A 17,315-nucleotide genomic window follows, 5' to 3' on the forward strand; every position below is an offset into this window, starting at 1 on the left:
CGTGTAGTTTGAGAAGATTGAAGGACATTTATTGACCACGTGTAGTTTGAGAAGATTGAAGGACATTTATTGACCACGTGTAGTTTGAGAAGGACTGAAGGACATTTATTGACCACGTGTAGTTTGAGAAGATTGAAGGACATTTATTGACCACGTGTAGTTTGAGAAGGATTGAAGGACATTTATTGACCACGTGTAGTTTGAGAAGATTGAAGGACATTTATTGACCACGTGTAGTTTGAGAAGATTGAAGGACATTTATTGACCACGTGTAGTTTGAGAAGGACTGAAGGACATTTATTGACCACGTGTAGTTTGAGAAGATTGAAGGACATTTATTGACCACGTGTAGTTTGAGAAGATTGAAGGACATTTATTGACCACGTGTAGTTTGAGAAGGACTGAAGGACATTTATTGACCACGTGTAGTTTGAGAAGATTGAAGGACATTTATTGACCACGTGTAGTTTGAGAAGATTGAAGGACATTTATTGACCACGTGTAGTTTGAGAAGGACTGAAGGACATTTATTGACCACGTGTAGTTTGAGAAGATTGAAGGACATTTATTGACCACGTGTAGTTTGAGAAGATTGAAGGACATTTATTGACCACGTGTAGTTTGAGAAGGATTGAAGGACATTTATTGACCACGTGTAGTTTGAGAAGATTGAAGGACATTTATTGACCACGTGTAGTTTGAGAAGGACTGAAGGACATTTATTGACCACGTGTAGTTTGAGAAGATTGAAGGACATTTATTGACCACGTGTAGTTTGAGAAGGACTGAAGGACATTTATTGACCACGTGTAGTTTGAGAAGATTGAAGGACATTTATTGACCACGTGTAGTTTGAGAAAGATTGAAGGACATTTATTGACCACGTGTAGTTTGAGAAGGACTGAAGGACATTTATTGACCACGTGTAGTTTGAGAAGATTGAAGGACATTTATTGACCACGTGTAGTTTGAGAAGATTGAAGGACATTTATTGACCACGTGTAGTTTGAGAAGGATTGAAGGACATTTATTGACCACGTGTAGTTTGAGAAGATTGAAGGACATTTATTGACCACGTGTAGTTTGAGAAGGACTGAAGGACATTTATTGACCACGTGTAGTTTGAGAAGATTGAAGGACATTTATTGACCACGTGTAGTTTGAGAAGGATTGAAGGACATTTATTGACCACGTGTAGTTTGAGAAGATTGAAGGACATTTATTGACCACGTGTAGTTTGAGAAGGACTGAAGGACATTTATTGACCACGTGTAGTTTGAGAAGATTGAAGGACATTTATTGACCACGTGTAGTTTGAGAAGGACTGAAGGACATTTATTGACCACGTGTAGTTTGAGAAGGACTGAAGGACATTTATTGACCACGTGTAGTTTGAGAAGGATTGAAGGACATTTATTGACCACGTGTAGTTTGAGAAGATTGAAGGACATTTATTGACCACGTGCAGTTTGAGAAGGACTGAAGGACATTTATTGACCACGTGTAGTTTGAGAAGATTGAAGGACATTTATTGACCACGTGTAGTTTGAGAAGGATTGAAGGACATTTATTGACCACGTGTAGTTTGAGAAGATTGAAGGACATTTATTGACCACGTGTAGTTTGAGAAGATTGAAGGACATTTATTGACCACGTGTAGTTTGAGAAGATTGAAGGACATTTATTGACCACGTGTAGTTTGAGAAGGACTGAAGGACATTTATTGACCACGTGTAGTTTGAGAAGACTGAAGGACATTTATTGACCACGTGTAGTTTGAGAAGATTGAAGGACATTTATTGACCACGTGTAGTTTGAGAAGATTGAAGGACATTTATTGACCACGTGTAGTTTGAGAAGATTGAAGGACATTTATTGACCACGTGTAGTTTGAGAAGATTGAAGGACATTTATTGACCACGTGTAGTTTGAGAAGATTGAAGGACATTTATTGACCACGTGTAGTTTGAGAAGACTGAAGGACATTTATTGACCACGTGTAGTTTGAGAAGGACTGAAGGACATTTATTGACCATGTGTAGTTTGAGAAGACTGAAGGACATTTATTGACCACGTGTAGTTTGAGAAGATTGAAGGACATTTATTGACCACGTGTAGTTTGAGAAGACTGAAGGACATTTATTGACCACGTGTAGTTTGAGAAGATTGAAGGACATTTATTGACCACGTGTAGTTTGAGAAGATTGAAGGACATTTATTGACCACGTGTAGTTTGAGAAGGACTGAAGGACATTTATTGACCACGTGTAGTTTGAGAAGATTGAAGGACATTTATTGACCACGTGTAGTTTGAGAAGATTGAAGGACATTTATTGACCACGTGTAGTTTGAGAAGACTGAAGGACATTTATTGACCACGTGTAGTTTGAGAAGATTGAAGGACATTTATTGACCACGTGTAGTTTGAGAAGACTGAAGGACATTTATTGACCACGTGTAGTTTGAGAAGACTGAAGGACATTTATTGACCACGTGTAGTTTGAGAAGACTGAAGGACATTTATTGACCACGTGTAGTTTGAGAAGATTGAAGGACATTTATTGACCACGTGTAGTTTGAGAAGACTGAAGGACATTTATTGACCACGTGTAGTTTGAGAAGACTGAAGGACATTTATTGACCACGTGTAGTTTGAGAAGACTGAAGGACATTTATTGACCACGTGTAGTTTGAGAAGACTGAAGGACATTTATTGACCACATGTAGTTTGAGAAGACTGAAGGACATTTATTGACCACGTGTAGTTTGAGAAGACTGAAGGACATTTATTGACCACGTGTAGTTTGAGAAGACTGAAGGACATTTATTGACCACGTGTAGTTTGAGAAGACTGAAGGACATTTCTGAGCTGAAGTAACATGGTAAAGTGATCTACTACAGATCACTACAGGTCTGACTAAAGAGAACATAACAAAAGTAAAAGCTTTCTTTGGAGGCCTGAGACGTGTACTTCATGTTTTTCAGCTCTTATTTTGTTATTTAGTCGATAGCTGATGACCTTTTTATTGCTCTTGTTTTGTTCTTTTCTTTTCTTTTGATTTCTTTTGTTAGATTTGCATGTGAAGCTCTTTAAGCTTTAAGGGTGTTTTCCCGTCTGAGCGGTTTCAGGAGCTCCTTGAGAAGGTCTCTAACTGGGTAGAAACGAACTCTGTTCAGGACCATTCGTTTTCAACTCGACCTCTCTTATTGTGAAAGGCTCGCCGGATGTTCTGTATGTGATGGCAGCTAGTTTGCCGTTCATCTCTCTGTTAGCGTTAGCACGTTGCTCTGGCACAAGGACGTCGTAGTTTTTAAGGTACTTTAAAGGACAGACGGACACCAGTGAACTCCTGTGGAGTTTGTTTTTATCTTTCACACCCGGAAGTCAGACGTCGTCTCTTCCCGTCAGCGTACTTGTTAGCAGCGGATGCTAACGGCTAGCAGCCGAAGTGAAATCAGAGAATGAGACTGATTTTAATTTAATCTTCATCAGAATGAGACTGATTTTAATTTAATCTTCATCAGAATGAGGTTTTTTGTGTGTTTTAAAGGTCATCTGATCAACAGAGCCTTCGGCCCAGCAGCTCCCAGGTCATTTGGTAGGTATTTGAACAGGACTCTTTGGGTAAATACTCCAGTAATGAACCTGTTTGTGTGTTCAGGACACATTTCAGGGTTTTATTCAACTTGTTTGAACTTATTGTGTGTTTATTCTTGGTCAATATCAAACTCAGCTTTAGTAATTCATTCAACTCTTGGAAAGTCCATTTTTAGAAAGAAAAGGTCTGAGTATAAAGTTTTGTCTGTAACCTTTCAGTGAGAATACTTCTTGATAGTGTGAACACAATCATTTCATTTCAGTAATAAAGTACACCAGGCACCTCTTCATATTAAATACACCCTGTTTATTAATGTCTGTTTCACAGTGCGATGGCGTCCAGCTCTGTCCCGCCTCCTCTGCACCTCCTCAGAGGAGCAGCGCCGGCCCTCCACGCTCCGACACCTCGCCTCCAAAATAAAAGCCACAGGTCCGATCCCGGTGGCCGAGTACATGAAGGAGGTGCTCACCAACCCCGTGACGGTACGTGATGACGACCGGTCGGACCGAACGCCGCCGCAGCTCAATGGAGCATTTAAAGCCCATCTTCTGTTACCGTAGCAACAGACGGCCTCCATCCTCTCCTCCATCCTCTCCTCCATCCTCTCCCGGGCTGACCTGTGTCCTTCCTCAGGGTTACTACGTCAGGAACAACATGCTGGGAGCTGACGGAGACTTCATCACCTCCCCGGAAATCAGCCAGATGTTCGGAGAGGTGAGAGACAGAAACATCAACGTGACATAAAGTACAAGTACCTCAAGATGTGCAGTAGCTGAGTACATGTACTGCGTGTACATTTCGCCGTTCTTCTGTCGTTTGTTGACTCCCGTTTTGTTTCCTGAACGTCGATGGTTCTTTATTTATTTTCCAGCTGCTCGGCGTTTGGATCCTCAGCGAGTGGATGGGAGCGGGTCGACCCAAACAGCTGCAGCTGGTGGAGCTCGGACCTGGAAAAGGATCTCTGGCTGCCGACGTCCTCCGAGTACGTCCCGACCTGAACCTCCACCAGGAGCTCCAGCCGGGTCTCAGAACATCTCGTTTTAGCTCATAAAATCCATCCAAGTTGGTCTTAAAATGTTCAGGAATTTAAACCAGGTGACAAACTCTTCATCAGTTTAGTCTTTTTACATCCTGGAGGTTTTAAAGAACTTTTCAAAGGATGGTTACGCAACAACTATCAGAATCAAAACCAGAGTCAGATGATTAAAAATGTTTTGATTCGTTCATAAATCTGTTAATCTGAAAGTTTCTGCTGTTGACTGAAAGGATGTTTAAACGTGTTTTAATCCAGAGGGGAACAAAGCAGTGATGTCACTTCCTGTCCTCCAGGTGTTCGGCCAGCTGCGCCCGGTGCTGGGCGAGGCGTCGGTGTCGCTCCACCTGGTGGAGGTGAGTCCGGTTCTGAGTCGGCTGCAGGCCCAGACTCTGACCGGAAGCGGCAGCCGGGAGGCGGCCGGCGAGGACGAGCCGGTGTACCGCCGCGGGGAGACCGGCGCCGGGCTGCCGGTGTCCTGGTACCGCCGGCTGGAGGACGTCCCCGCAGGTACACGACCAGGAGGAAGGTTCTGATGGTTCTGCTTGGAAACGGAACGTTTTCATGCAACAAAATCTGAAGTTTTCAAATTAATTCTCAACTCTGTAAACCAAAACTTTTCTTACAACCACAACAAGTTGGACTGGAGTCTGTTTGAGGATGAAGTGGGAATATTTCACTTATTAACATAAAATACCTTCAACGGTCTGATGGGGACTTTCTGTCTTCAGGATTCAGCGTCTTCGTGGCTCATGAGTTCTTTGACGCTCTGCCGATCCACAAGTTCCAGGTGAGCTTAAAAAAAACACAACTTATGTAATTATTGAATTTTTTTTCTTTAGTTTCTCATTATTTCATTATAAAAGAAATATCACGTTTTTTCAGTGTTCATTTTGTCATCATTAATACCACCAGGGGGCGCCAAAGGAAAATAAATACAAAGTAATCAAAGCCTTTAAAGTCTGTAGCAAGTTTATAAATATCTTCAGGAACCACCTCCTCCCTCCTCTCCCCCTGAACCTCCTCCCTCCTCTCCCCCTGAACCTCCTCCCTCCTCTCCCCCTGAACCTCCTCCCTCCTCTCCTCCTGAACCTCCTCCCTCCTCTCCCCCTGAACCTCCTCCCTCCTCTCCCCGTGAACCTCTTCCCTCCTCTCCTCCTGAACCTCCTCCCTCCTCTCCCCTCTCCCCGTGAACCTCCTCTCAGGTGTTTACCTCAGTCTGAGTGGTGTCTCTGTCTCTTTGTCCAGAGGACAGCGAGAGGCTGGAGGGAGGTGATGGTGGACGTTGTCCCCGACCGTCCCGACCAGCTGAGGTTCGTGGTGTGTCCGTCTCCGACTCTCGCCTCGTCCACGCTGGTGCAGGTCAGTGAAACGGGACGACTCCAATTATTCCACCTGAAGGTCAGAGTTATAAGATGCAGCGTGACACCGCCTGGACGAAGGCTGCTCTTCTTCATCATCACATCAGACCTCTGATGTTGGAAACCACAACGTTTGGATTGAACACAGAAACGAGTCTTCTTCTTCTTAGATGAAATGGAAGCTGAACTCTGAACTTTAAGAACCGGTTCTTCATCCATGATGATGGTGGTGATGATGATGGTGGTGATGATGATGATGGTGGTGATGATGATGATGGTGGTGATGATGGTGGTGGTGGTGATGGTGATGGTGGTGGTGATGGTGATGATGGTGGTGGTGGTGATGGTGGTGATGATGATGATGATGATGGTGGTGGTGGTGATGATTTTTTTAAAAGGTGGACACCTGCTGGATGTTTAACGTCAAACTGTTTCTGTCGAGCTGAGAATGACTCCATTTATAATTTAATTACTGTGTGTGTGTGTGTGTGTGTGTGTGTGTGTGTGTCAGGCAGATGAAAGGCGGGATCACGTGGAGGTGTGTGCGGAGGGCGCGGTCGTCGTCCAGCAGCTCGCCCGGCGGATTGTGGAGGACGGCGGTGCAGCGCTGATCGCCGACTACGGACACGATGGAACCAAGACGGACACGTTCAGAGTACGAGACACACACACACACACACACACACACACACACACACACACACCACATCCAGCTGTTGACGCTCACTGTGTGGAATTATTATTATTATTATTATTACTACTACTACCACCACCAATTATTTTCCTAATAATCACCAGTTTACAAATCAATATTCCTTTTACCCACCAAATTAACAAAATGTTTAGTTTTTGAGTTTACTGTCATAGAAAACTTCACAACTAGAAAATATCATTTTTATTTAATAACGATTAACACCAAAATAATCCGTTCTCAACATTGCTTTTCCTTCAACTATCAGTAGACACTACAATTTACTGATGTTCCCTGAAGTGAGCTGAGAGGGTATGCTGCTGCTGCTCTTCCTCCTCCTCCTCAACTCTTCCTCGTCCTCTCTGAGACTCTCAAGATTTTTATTTACCCAGTTTTGACACCAGTTAAATTTATCAGGTTTAAATTCCAAAAATTTTTTTTTTAAAAAGATACTCATAATAGAAAAGTATTTCCTTTTTTTTTTACTTCCCATTGTTCAGTGTGTATTTTCTTACATATTTATGTTTTAAGTACGTAAAACATTTACCAGTCGGTGGTTTTCTCGTTCCGTACGACCACGGGATTTCCTGCTGAATGGTGACATCGAGGCTCCGCCCACCGGCCGTGGTCTTTGTTTTCAGGGTTTTAAAGACCACCGGCTCCACGACGTCCTGTCCTCCCCCGGCTCGGCCGACCTCACCGCCGACGTGGACTTCAGCTACTTGCGGAGGATGGCCGGAGGGGGCGTGGCCTGTCTGGGACCCGTCACTCAGAGGACGTTCCTGAAGAACATGGGCATCGAGGCCCGGCTGCAGGTGAGTCTTCGTCTCCGGACTCCAATTCATAAAGGCTGAAGGACCCGAGCCGCGTCCTGACGGGTTGAACCTCCCCTCCGGTTCTGTGCAGGTTCTGCTGAGGAGCTGCAGCGACCCGTCCACCAGGAAGCAGCTGATCAGCAGCTACGACATGCTGACCGACGCCGCCCAGATGGGCGAGCGCTTCCTGTTCTTCGGCCTGCTGCCCCGCTGCCGGCTCGCCAAACCTCCGACACCGGCGGGGCTGAAGCTGGAGAGGACGAGGAGCCCGGCGCCGCCGCCCGTGGCCGGGTTCACCGAGCTCAGCTTCTCCTGACACACCGCTGCAAACCTCCAGACTGTCATCAGCAGGTCAGAACAGTAGGATCTCTGGACATTATGGGATGTCTGAAGGATCGTGCTCATGGATTGATGCTGTTTTATGCAGCTTTTACATCCAACATCATGTTAACTTGTTTCAAAGTAAACTGTTAACTTCAGAAAATAAAAAACGTGCACATTTTATTGTTGATTTTATTTTGAAAATCCATAACAATCAATCAAACTCTGCGGCTGGAAGCCGGGCAGGAGCGCTTGGTTTTGGGATTCAGAGCGTAGCGTCACCTGATACGGAGCGGGCGGAGTGAACTGTGACACCTCCTGAGGTCAGAGGTCATCTTCTTCCCTCGCTGCTGCTCCGCCTCCAAGAACATCTAGAAGCAGTTAGCGGAGCTCACAGTTGTGCAGCGGCCAATCACAGCGAGCCGCCGCTCCTCTGGTAGCAACTAAAGGATTCAGGTGTGTGTGTTTGTGCGTGTGTTTGTGCGTGTGTGTTGAAAACAAGTAAACGTCATTGAATATTAGTCAAATAGTTCAAATCGAATTTTAGTTTGAAATTCTGAAATCCCAAAAATAGCTATTAAAAAACCAAAAAACCCAGTATCGATCAAATAACTACGATGTCAGATTCGTTCCCCAAAGTTTGCCAGTTCAGCTTTAATATTTTCCCGCCAAAAATCCTCCACATGACAAAATATTTCTTGCAAAAATATAAAACTTGTGAAGTAAATTCTCCGTGTGGCGTCGGATCGACGACACGTCTTCGAGTTTCAGAGAATCCGTCTGAAAATAAACTCAGTTTGTTTTTCTCAAAGTTTAAACTTCAATTTAACTCCAACCTGCAGAAACTAACATGTCTGTTTGTTCTCCTAAAAGAAATAAAACTTTGTTCTTTTGCAGGTCAACAAACCAAAAGTTATTTTCAGACAAATTCTCCATAGTGCAAAGAAATCCCAACAAAGATGTTTGTTGTTTGTTTGTTTGTTTGTTGATTTCCAGTTAACGTTTCGTCTCCGGACTGTTTTTTCAGTTTCCTCCTGCAGCTCAATGTTCAGATGTTCGTTTCAGGGACTCGAATGTTTCTCGGCGGAAAAATTCCGTCCAGTTTTTGGCTCAAAGGTTTGTTTGTTTGTTTGTTTGTTTGTAGAATTTACAAATGCTCATTTTCTGTGGACGTGAATCCTCGTTGCGTCGTCACAGCTGCCCGACCGACGCGTCCTCGCTCTTCACGTTATTCTGCGCCGTCGTGGAAGAAAAGTGTCGGTCTCCATGGCGACGGCCCTCTAGGGGTCCTCGTCCATGTCGTCCAGGTTGGGCGACGTGATGAAGTGTTTGGGGAAGTGCAGACCTCTCTCGTCGGCCAACTCCTCCCAGCGGGCGTCGTCGCTCTCGTGCGTGATGTAGCGCTCGCAGCGCCGCGTCTCGAACTCCCTCAGGTCCAGCCAGGTGTGGTAGTCCTGGGGGGGGGGGGGGGGGGGGGGCTGTTAGGGTTCTATTGATGTAAAGGAGATTATTTGGATGATTGGCGGGTCTCTGACCTGCAGCCAGGGGTGACTCAGCGACTTGTCCACGCTGTAACGCTTCCTCATCTTCACCTGCAGCAGGTTGTTGATCAGATCTTTGGCTGTCGGACACAACGACTTCAACACATCACGGAAACACGCTAAACACGCTAAACACGCTTCAAAGATCTCAGTTGGTTTGTTCACTTTCTCTTCTGATCATTGGTCGTATTTATTATCTGCATGTCGAGTGTCTGATTACTGATTTGTGAAGTGGAGCTCACCGTCCTCTGAGATGTCCCTCCAGGGGTTGGACGGGTACATGAAGGCGGCGTTCTGGATCTGGTCGTTGATGTCCTCGTCCTCGTTGAAGGGGAACGTCCCGCTCAGGCTGACGTAGACGATGACGCCCACCGACCACATGTCCAGAGAGCGGTTGTAGCCTTTGCTGCGCAGCACCTCGGGCGCCAGGTAGGCCGGCGTGCCGACCACCGAGCGGCGGAAGGACTTCTCCCCGATGATGCGGGCGAAGCCGAAGTCACAGAGCTTCACCTGGTCGATGGGAACACGTCTTATTAAAGTCCTGAAGGCCACGCCCACATTTACAAACAGATGGAGGTTTGAGAGGATCTCACCTGAGGGAAAGGTTCGGCCGAGGCCAGCAGGACGTTCTCCGGCTTCAGGTCGCAGTGGACGACGTTCTTGAAGTGAAGATGTCGGAGGGCCACGAGGATCTGAGGACGCAACGCAAACTCAACTTCAGGATTCACAAAGTTCAGATCGCAGAAGAACTTGAAGTGGAACTCTTTCACCCTCCTCGCCGGCGGGAGATTCTCACTGCTGCCGCAACCATTTGCTCTTTGTCAGTTTTTGTGATCTAAACAAACGACCTTCGCCTCAAAGACTCGTAAATCATTTCTGACTTCCTGATCCCGCCTCCTTTGTCCGTTTGTTTTTGCGTCATCACTGACCTGCGTAACCAGGAACTTGGTGAGGCGTTCAGGGAGCCGGCTCTTCTCGCTGGACAAAATCATCTCCAGCATGTCGCCGTGGAGTTTCTCCATGATGACGAACACCTGCTCCGGCGTCTCGAACATGCACTCCACGTTGACGATGCCCGGGTGGTGCAGGTTCTGTCGGGAACAACACCGGAACGTTTATCTGAACTCAACCACAGCGTTCAGTCACATCCAGACTTTCACCGACCAAAGAACTGAAACTCCACCGATGATGAACACCGAAATCATTCATTATTATTTCATTGATTCATTTTTTGGAGTTCACAGATGTTTTCCGTACGAACATTTTTAAACTGCTTTAAAACCCAATTATGATCAAAAGGGAGCATGTTGACTTCTTATTGTTGCCGTGGTTACGAAGATCTCTCCCTCCAATATTTGATAGCTCTATAAAAGTTTTACAAACTTTACATTCATCTTTTCTGTCGTCTGTTTTTTAGCAGCCAGTCTTTGAATTCATCATGAATTCCCAGATATTCCCGGATGTTCCCTGATGTTCCCAGATATTCCCTGATGTTCCCAGATGTTCCCTGCCCTGTGTGAGCCCTGCAGCCAGGAGAGGACCTGTTTTCTCCCTGATGATCAGATGTTATTTCTCTTTCTCTGACTTCGTCCCAACCTGGAGTCGCTCGGCGTGTTCTACCTGCAGGATGGGACCTTATTTGGGCGTGTCCTACCTGCAGGATGGGACCTTATTTGGGCGTGTCCTACCTGCAGGATGGGACCTTATTTGGGCGTGTCCTACCTGCAGGATGGGACCTTATTTGGGCGTGTCCTACCTGCAGGATGGGACCTTATTTGGGCGTGTCCTACCTGCAGGATGGCCACCTCGTTCCTCAGCTGGCTCTCCTGCTTCGTAGGGAATCTCATCTTGTCGATGATTTTGATCGCCACGTCTCTGCCAGACTTCCTGTGTTTGCCTGCAGAAGACGAAGGGTGATGATGAAGTGAATAAAACAAAGAGCAGCTCCTAGTTTGACTTTCAGGACTCGTCTCACCTCCGTAGACGATCCCGAACTGTCCCGATCCGAGGACCTCGTCGGCGAAGATCTGATACACCGAGCTGATATCCTGCAGGAGGAAGATCCAACCGGGTCAGACGCTCCTTAAAACAGCACGTTCTATACGGAGCTTTGATTTACCAAAATAAAATCCAACTCACCACATTTTCTTGTATCTGGGAGTTGGACACTGATATGCTGATAGAAAGTTCCTCTGAGGAGACAAAGAGGACGTAGTTCATGTACAGATTAGGGCTTTTATTTTGATAGTCATTAAAGTCTCATTTCCTCCGTTCGTTGCAGAGGTGACGGAGGTTTTCCAGGTGACATCAGACTCGTTTGTTTGTTCGACACACAACTGGAAGAAAACCTCCGAGTCGAGATTTCACCAGAATAAAAGCCTCCACTTCCTGTCTGCTGCGTCCTGCAGTCGCTGCCTTAATTCAGCCTGACAGCCGAAGCCGAGGGCGCGTTCTGTGTCCAAAGAACTGATGAGCTGCGATTGATTTCAGATCGCTGGCCGGCGTTCGGGTCGGGTCACCCCTCAGAGATCAATACCTGCAGTCTGATGGAGGTCATCATCCAGGGACTTTATGTAACTTCATCCAGCTAGCTAATGCTGGAGTAATTCTTTGATTATTTTATATTCTGTATAAAGTTAATGTGCAGAGAGGGAGGATGAGATAAAAGAAAACCCTTTTTCAAGTTAAAAAATACAATCTTAAAACCAAACAAAATGTTTTCTCTGAAGGATTTTAAAGGAAGAAAATACTTTAAATTAACAAGAGCTCCATAAATTTAGACTCCAGAATCCGATTAAAAACTGACCTGATCATATTTTCACATTAAAAGCCAACCAACGCTTCAAGGAGCTGAACTCTCAGGCTTTTACTGTGAAAAGACCTGCAGGAAGTGTTGCGTTTCACTTTAATATTAAGAGAATTTTATTGTCATATGCAGAGTATAAAAAAAAAGTAAATAAAAATCTGACTTGGCTGGTCCTCCCTAACCTAAACAAGAAAATATGTATAAATATTTACAAAATCGAAAAAAAAGCACTTAGAAATATGAAAGAATAGAAATAGTTAAATAGAATACAAATATAAGCAATACAAGAAATATAATTATTTTTTTTTAGAATTTGCTTTAATTATTTTCTTGCTTTAAATTCAGACTGACACCAGTGTTGAGTCAGAGGGGGAGGGGATTAGTCTTAGCTTAGCTTAAAGTGTTTCCACCAACTGGCATCTCGTAAACTAAAAAATCAGCTCATTTATTTCTCGCTCGTTTATTTCGTGCGTAAACAAAAACATAAAAACAACATTTTGATGTTTTTACTAAACAAGAAGCAGGATGGAAAAACGTAATAATGAGCTGAGTTATACAATTTTTTAAAATTATTTCACAACATTAATGCGTCAACATTCAGAGTCGCTCAGATGAACACGTCGGCTGTGAACGCAGCATCGGTGTTCGCGTGTCTTATAATCACGATTTATGTAACGTTATTGATACTGATGGAAGTGTTTTGGTTTGCTGTTACATCATCGCTGCATTAACTTATTGATGACGACTAAACAACCGAAGCTCCACGTTAATTAACCAACAGCCTCTAAAGTCATAATTAATAACAGAGATTATCTTTATTTTAATATTTTTATGAATGAAGTTCATTCAGCCGTTCAGATCTTAAACTCCTATTTTTACGAGAGCAACGTGAAGCGGAAAATCCTCTGAAATCCCTTCAATCATGTTAAAATGTGTGTGTGAGAGTGTGTGTGTGAGTGTGTGTGTGTGTGTGTGTGTGTGTGTGTGAGTGTGTGTGTGTGTGTGTGTGTGTGTTGTGTAACAGTTGTCCCCTGAAACAGGTAAATAATCAGAGGTTGAGGGTTCAACTCTATGAAGCTGCACAAAACAACATCTGCCTCCTGCTACAGACAGCATGTTCGTAAAGATCAAAATATAAAAGATACTGTTCAAATATCACAGCTGGGTTTCAACCAATCAGAACCATCAGTGATGTCATCATCCATCAGTGATGTCATCGTTGGTTTGTGAACGTTATGAATCCTCCAGTTCAGATTCTGTCCGTCACCATCTTGTTAGTTCGGAGCGGTTTGGAGCAGGAAGTGACCATATTTGGACGAGCTGGGGGAGGAGCTGAGTCTCAGGTAACGTCTGCTTTGTTTTCTCTAAAAATGCATTTTGAATCTTGGGACTTCAATTTTATTGAGTTGCATTAATTTAAAGATGTGTGAACTCCAGGGATCTCAACCTTGCTGCTAATTCCTACTAGTGGTCACTCGTGGTACTGCAACAACAACAAAATACCCAACTGACCAAACAGTATTTTAGAAAGCTTGTTTTTTAGTCTAGTTTTAATTCAAGCACACATTTATTCAATAACGTTGCACATTCTGATTAAAAGTATTAAATATGGGTTAAAATTTCATGTTTCTGATAAATTTGGATGTTTTAGAAGGAAATTGTATAATTTAATGTCGTCGGTTCGGAAACTGTTTGTTGGTGTTCACACATTTTCAAAAGCTGAATTTCACTGAGATGTTGAATGTTGGAGGAGAAACGTCTTCACAGAACGACGTGACTCTGGATGGATTTATGATTTCTGGAGTTTTACCTTCATTTGTAAACGTCAGTTTTCATTTTTTTGGAATGTTCAGAACAAAGCGCCGGTGAGGTTGTTACTCACTGTGGTCCTTCCCGTGGTCCTTCCCGTGGCCCGGCCCGTGGTCCTTCCCGTGGCCCGGCCCGTGGCCCGGCCCGTGGCCCGGCCCGTAGCCCAGCCCGTGGCTTGACCCGGTTCCCACGCTGGCTTTGGGCGTGACGGGCATCAGCGCCTGTCGGACGGCCTTCTCCCAGCTCTGCCCGACGTCCCGCCCCACGCCGGACGCAGACAGGACGGGGTTGACGTGCAGGCCGGCGCCGTCCTCCCCGACGTAGAACACCACGCTGGCCGTCACCACCTCGAAGCAGTGCGGGTTGCTGCCCGGAGGCAGCCGGCCGAAGTCCTTCGCCGGCTCCACCCGCAGGATCTCGCGGGATCTCCTACGAGGTCGAGTCACAGAACATTCAGGAAATATAAACTTCTGACTTTCACAGTTTAAACTTCCTCCAGTGCTGCCAGATTAAACACATGAAGCATCCGTGTCTTCGTACCCTCGCAGTCATCCCAACGTTTTGTGTTTGGCCAAGTCCCTCCCCCCTCCTCCTCAGGCCACGCCCCCTCCCATCAGCATCTTTTCATCCTCTGATTAAAAGGCAGGACGTTCCTCAGAGGTTGCGTGGCGACGTGCCAGAGATGGACGGCGGGAAGTGACCTTACGCCCCCCCCCCCACCCCACCCCCGCTCTCTCTTCAAAGGAAGGTCTCCGCGGTGTGCTTTGCCAAAGGTCAACAGGTCGCGAGATGAAAGGAGGCGGAGCAGGAGAGGAAACGACCTCCACGCACACATCAGATATTATGAGGAAACTAAATTAGATTAAAAAAATGTATCTTTTATTATCCTGCTGCCAACAGATCCAAAGAAAACCAGAACCGACACCGAAAGTATCCGACTAATGAGGTCGTCTTCCTGAGTCTCAGATCCACTTCAGCCAGCAAACATTAAAAACACATCAGACACACACACGCACACGCACATACATGCACATACATGCACACGCACACGCACACACACGCACACACACACACACACACACACACACACACACACACACACACACACACACATCGTCCTGCTGCTGCAAGTACACACTACAGGACTTAATGAGGATTAATCCGCTGTTGAAAATAGTCCCTAACAAATGCATTTCCTCCTGAAAATAATAATCTGCTACTGTAGTCCAGCTGTTTTAGGAAATTAATGAGCATTTAAAAAAAATTTAAGAGAACATTTTAAGGTGTTTTTAAAGATTTATATCAAATGTAGGAACCAATGAGCTTCAAGTTAAAACTCAGAGACGCAGTAAGAAAGGAAATATTAAGAGACGGACAAACGCAGTAGGAAAAGTCAAAAATAACGTAGCTTCATCTTTTAAAACTTCATCTTTTCTATGACCTACATGACAGGAAACTTGCATAATCAATAATTAATTTCATTCCCAAACTTCAGTTGATCCTGTAGAGCAGATCTTAAAATAATAATAATGAACAGGGTGGACAGAATAATGGAAACACCTGTGGGTGAAATCTCCCCTCCCCCCCCCCACCGCGTTGTTCGGCCGGGCCTCTGAAACCGGATCGGGCCGAGCGGCTCTCCTACCTTGTAAAACTTGGCTCCGCTTTCATTCTGAAACAGAGTCAGACTCTTGCTGTCCAGCCGCCAGTAATGTCGCTTCCTCTGTGGAGAGACAGCAGATCGTCAGGAACAGTGACGTGTGGAAACGTGCACACATGAACGAACCGTGTATTAACCGTGTTCCCGTGTTTCATCAGAGGATGTTGTTCTGTTGGGTCGTCAGGATTTATATTTGAATGATGATTTATCTTCTGAGGGTGCAGAATTTAGAATTAAAAGTAAAATCAGATGAATATTTGTTTCAAATTAAAAGCCTGCTAACATTTCTTATACAGTAAGTTTTGACCCAGATTTGTTTCTTTAATAATTAGAATGTTTTTTTCTGTTAATTAAATAAATGTACTCCAGAAATTAAGACTAATACAGATTGATCTGCTGACAATATCTGTTATTGTGATGTCTGATATAGAAAGGTATAAATAATCTGTATTTGTTGTATATTTGCAGGATGTTGTGTGTGTTTTATATCCGGTGTGTATTGTGAGTTGTGGTCCTGGTCCGGCCTCACCAGGTGGTCCCGGCTGGTGTAGTGCACCATCCAGCCCTCCTTCACCACCGCAGAGCTTTTCCTCTTGGTGTGTTTGATGGACTGGACCACTCGCATCAGAGGGATGTTGCTGCTGGTCGACGGGCTGCAGGGAAACCAACACAAACACCGAGGAGCGTTTTACATTTCCTTTTTCTTCACACAAAATAAAAGGAAAAAAACAGTTCCCGGAACTGAACTTTCTCCTATAAACCGGTTGACCTGATGGCTCTGAGCGTCTCGTCGTCTTTCTCGCCGTCCGTGCAGGGACCCTCCATGAAGAAGAGCTTGTCCTCCCGTGTGGACGGCTCGTCCTGCTCGTCCATGCTGTGACTTCCATCGCTGTTGATGTCGCAGTTGTCCACCTCCATCGTGGTCTCGGAGTCCAGACTGGGGCTGGCCGGCTCTACGGAAACAAGAACAAAAAGACGTGAGTGAAAAAGATTTTATTGAGCTGCAGTTCCTCTGATGGCCAGTAGGTGGTGGCTATAAAAACTGCTGATTAACAAAAAAACAAAAAATTGTGTTAATTTAATTTCTTGCTAGTGGTTTTGAAAGAACTAATTCCAACATGCTGTTAACGCGCTACGTAAACAGTCTCTAAATAACGGATGAAACGAGCATCCGTCGGGTTTAGATGGCGCCTATCAGCGGCTTTAGACAACGAACGCAGTGGAAGTGAAACTCACCTCCGTTGAAGTCGACCTCGCCGAGACAGTCTCGAGGGACTTTGGCTGCACATCTCTTATGGCAATTAAATTTACAGTCTGAAGCCGGAAAAACAGACAAAGACCAGTTGAGCATTTCTTCTTGACGAGGAAACACGATCAGTATTTGCTGCTGTGACACATAAATTTCCCTCATTTGGATCAATATAGTTGATATTCTTTTTTTTTTACATAATCATTTCAAAATAAGAGCAGAACCACAAAGCGAGGTGATTGTTCTTCTGTTTGAGGTGTTGGGGTCGTGACCTTTGCACTGCAGCCCCTGGCGGAAGAGGCCCTTCAGCAGCCGCTTGCAGAGCTGGCAGATGGTGGGCCGAGTGTAGGTGTGGACCGAGAAGGTGTGCGGGACTTTGACCCGACCCAGGACCATCTTCTCCATCCAGATGGGCCGACCGCTCAGCAGG

General features: G+C 45.1%; 2 protein-coding genes across 2 annotated transcripts in view; one reads left to right on the forward strand and one right to left on the reverse strand.

Moving 5' to 3' along the window:
• The first annotated feature begins 3,249 nt into the window (after positions 1 to 3,249).
• Positions 3,250 to 8,001, forward strand: ndufaf7 (NADH:ubiquinone oxidoreductase complex assembly factor 7). Its single transcript, XM_069177448.1, has 10 exons — positions 3,250 to 3,599; positions 3,927 to 4,081; positions 4,233 to 4,313; positions 4,471 to 4,581; positions 4,929 to 5,142; positions 5,364 to 5,422; positions 5,881 to 5,994; positions 6,505 to 6,648; positions 7,326 to 7,499; positions 7,591 to 8,001. Exons 1-10 carry the CDS (start codon positions 3,527 to 3,529, stop codon positions 7,813 to 7,815), a joined length of 1,350 nt encoding a protein of 449 aa, XP_069033549.1. The 5' UTR covers positions 3,250 to 3,526; the 3' UTR covers positions 7,816 to 8,001.
• Positions 8,002 to 8,004: 3 nt separating this feature from the next.
• The window catches only part of LOC138215350 (serine/threonine-protein kinase D3-like), a 28,237-nt gene continuing 18,926 nt past the window's right edge, over positions 8,005 to 17,315 (reverse strand). Inside the window, exons 6-20 of the mRNA XM_069177453.1 lie at positions 17,158 to 17,315; positions 16,873 to 16,950; positions 16,406 to 16,589; positions 16,166 to 16,289; positions 15,622 to 15,699; positions 15,162 to 15,172; positions 14,050 to 14,402; positions 11,501 to 11,553; positions 11,337 to 11,409; positions 11,152 to 11,258; positions 10,291 to 10,452; positions 9,955 to 10,053; positions 9,604 to 9,871; positions 9,356 to 9,441; positions 8,005 to 9,274 (exon numbers count right to left, since the gene is read on the reverse strand). The exon at positions 17,158 to 17,315 is cut by the window's right edge and continues 35 nt beyond it. Coding sequence (XP_069033554.1) covers positions 9,101 to 9,274; positions 9,356 to 9,441; positions 9,604 to 9,871; positions 9,955 to 10,053; positions 10,291 to 10,452; positions 11,152 to 11,258; positions 11,337 to 11,409; positions 11,501 to 11,553; positions 14,050 to 14,402; positions 15,162 to 15,172; positions 15,622 to 15,699; positions 16,166 to 16,289; positions 16,406 to 16,589; positions 16,873 to 16,950; positions 17,158 to 17,315 — 2,008 coding nt within the window. The 3' untranslated portion in view covers positions 8,005 to 9,100. The remainder of the gene's footprint in view (positions 9,275 to 9,355; positions 9,442 to 9,603; positions 9,872 to 9,954; positions 10,054 to 10,290; positions 10,453 to 11,151; positions 11,259 to 11,336; positions 11,410 to 11,500; positions 11,554 to 14,049; positions 14,403 to 15,161; positions 15,173 to 15,621; positions 15,700 to 16,165; positions 16,290 to 16,405; positions 16,590 to 16,872; positions 16,951 to 17,157) is intronic.

This window comes from Embiotoca jacksoni, unplaced genomic scaffold (assembly GCF_022577435.1).
Source record: "Embiotoca jacksoni isolate LCO1_2020_lvr unplaced genomic scaffold, fEmbJac1.0.p SCAF_73, whole genome shotgun sequence".
NCBI lineage: Eukaryota > Metazoa > Chordata > Actinopteri > Embiotocidae > Embiotoca > Embiotoca jacksoni.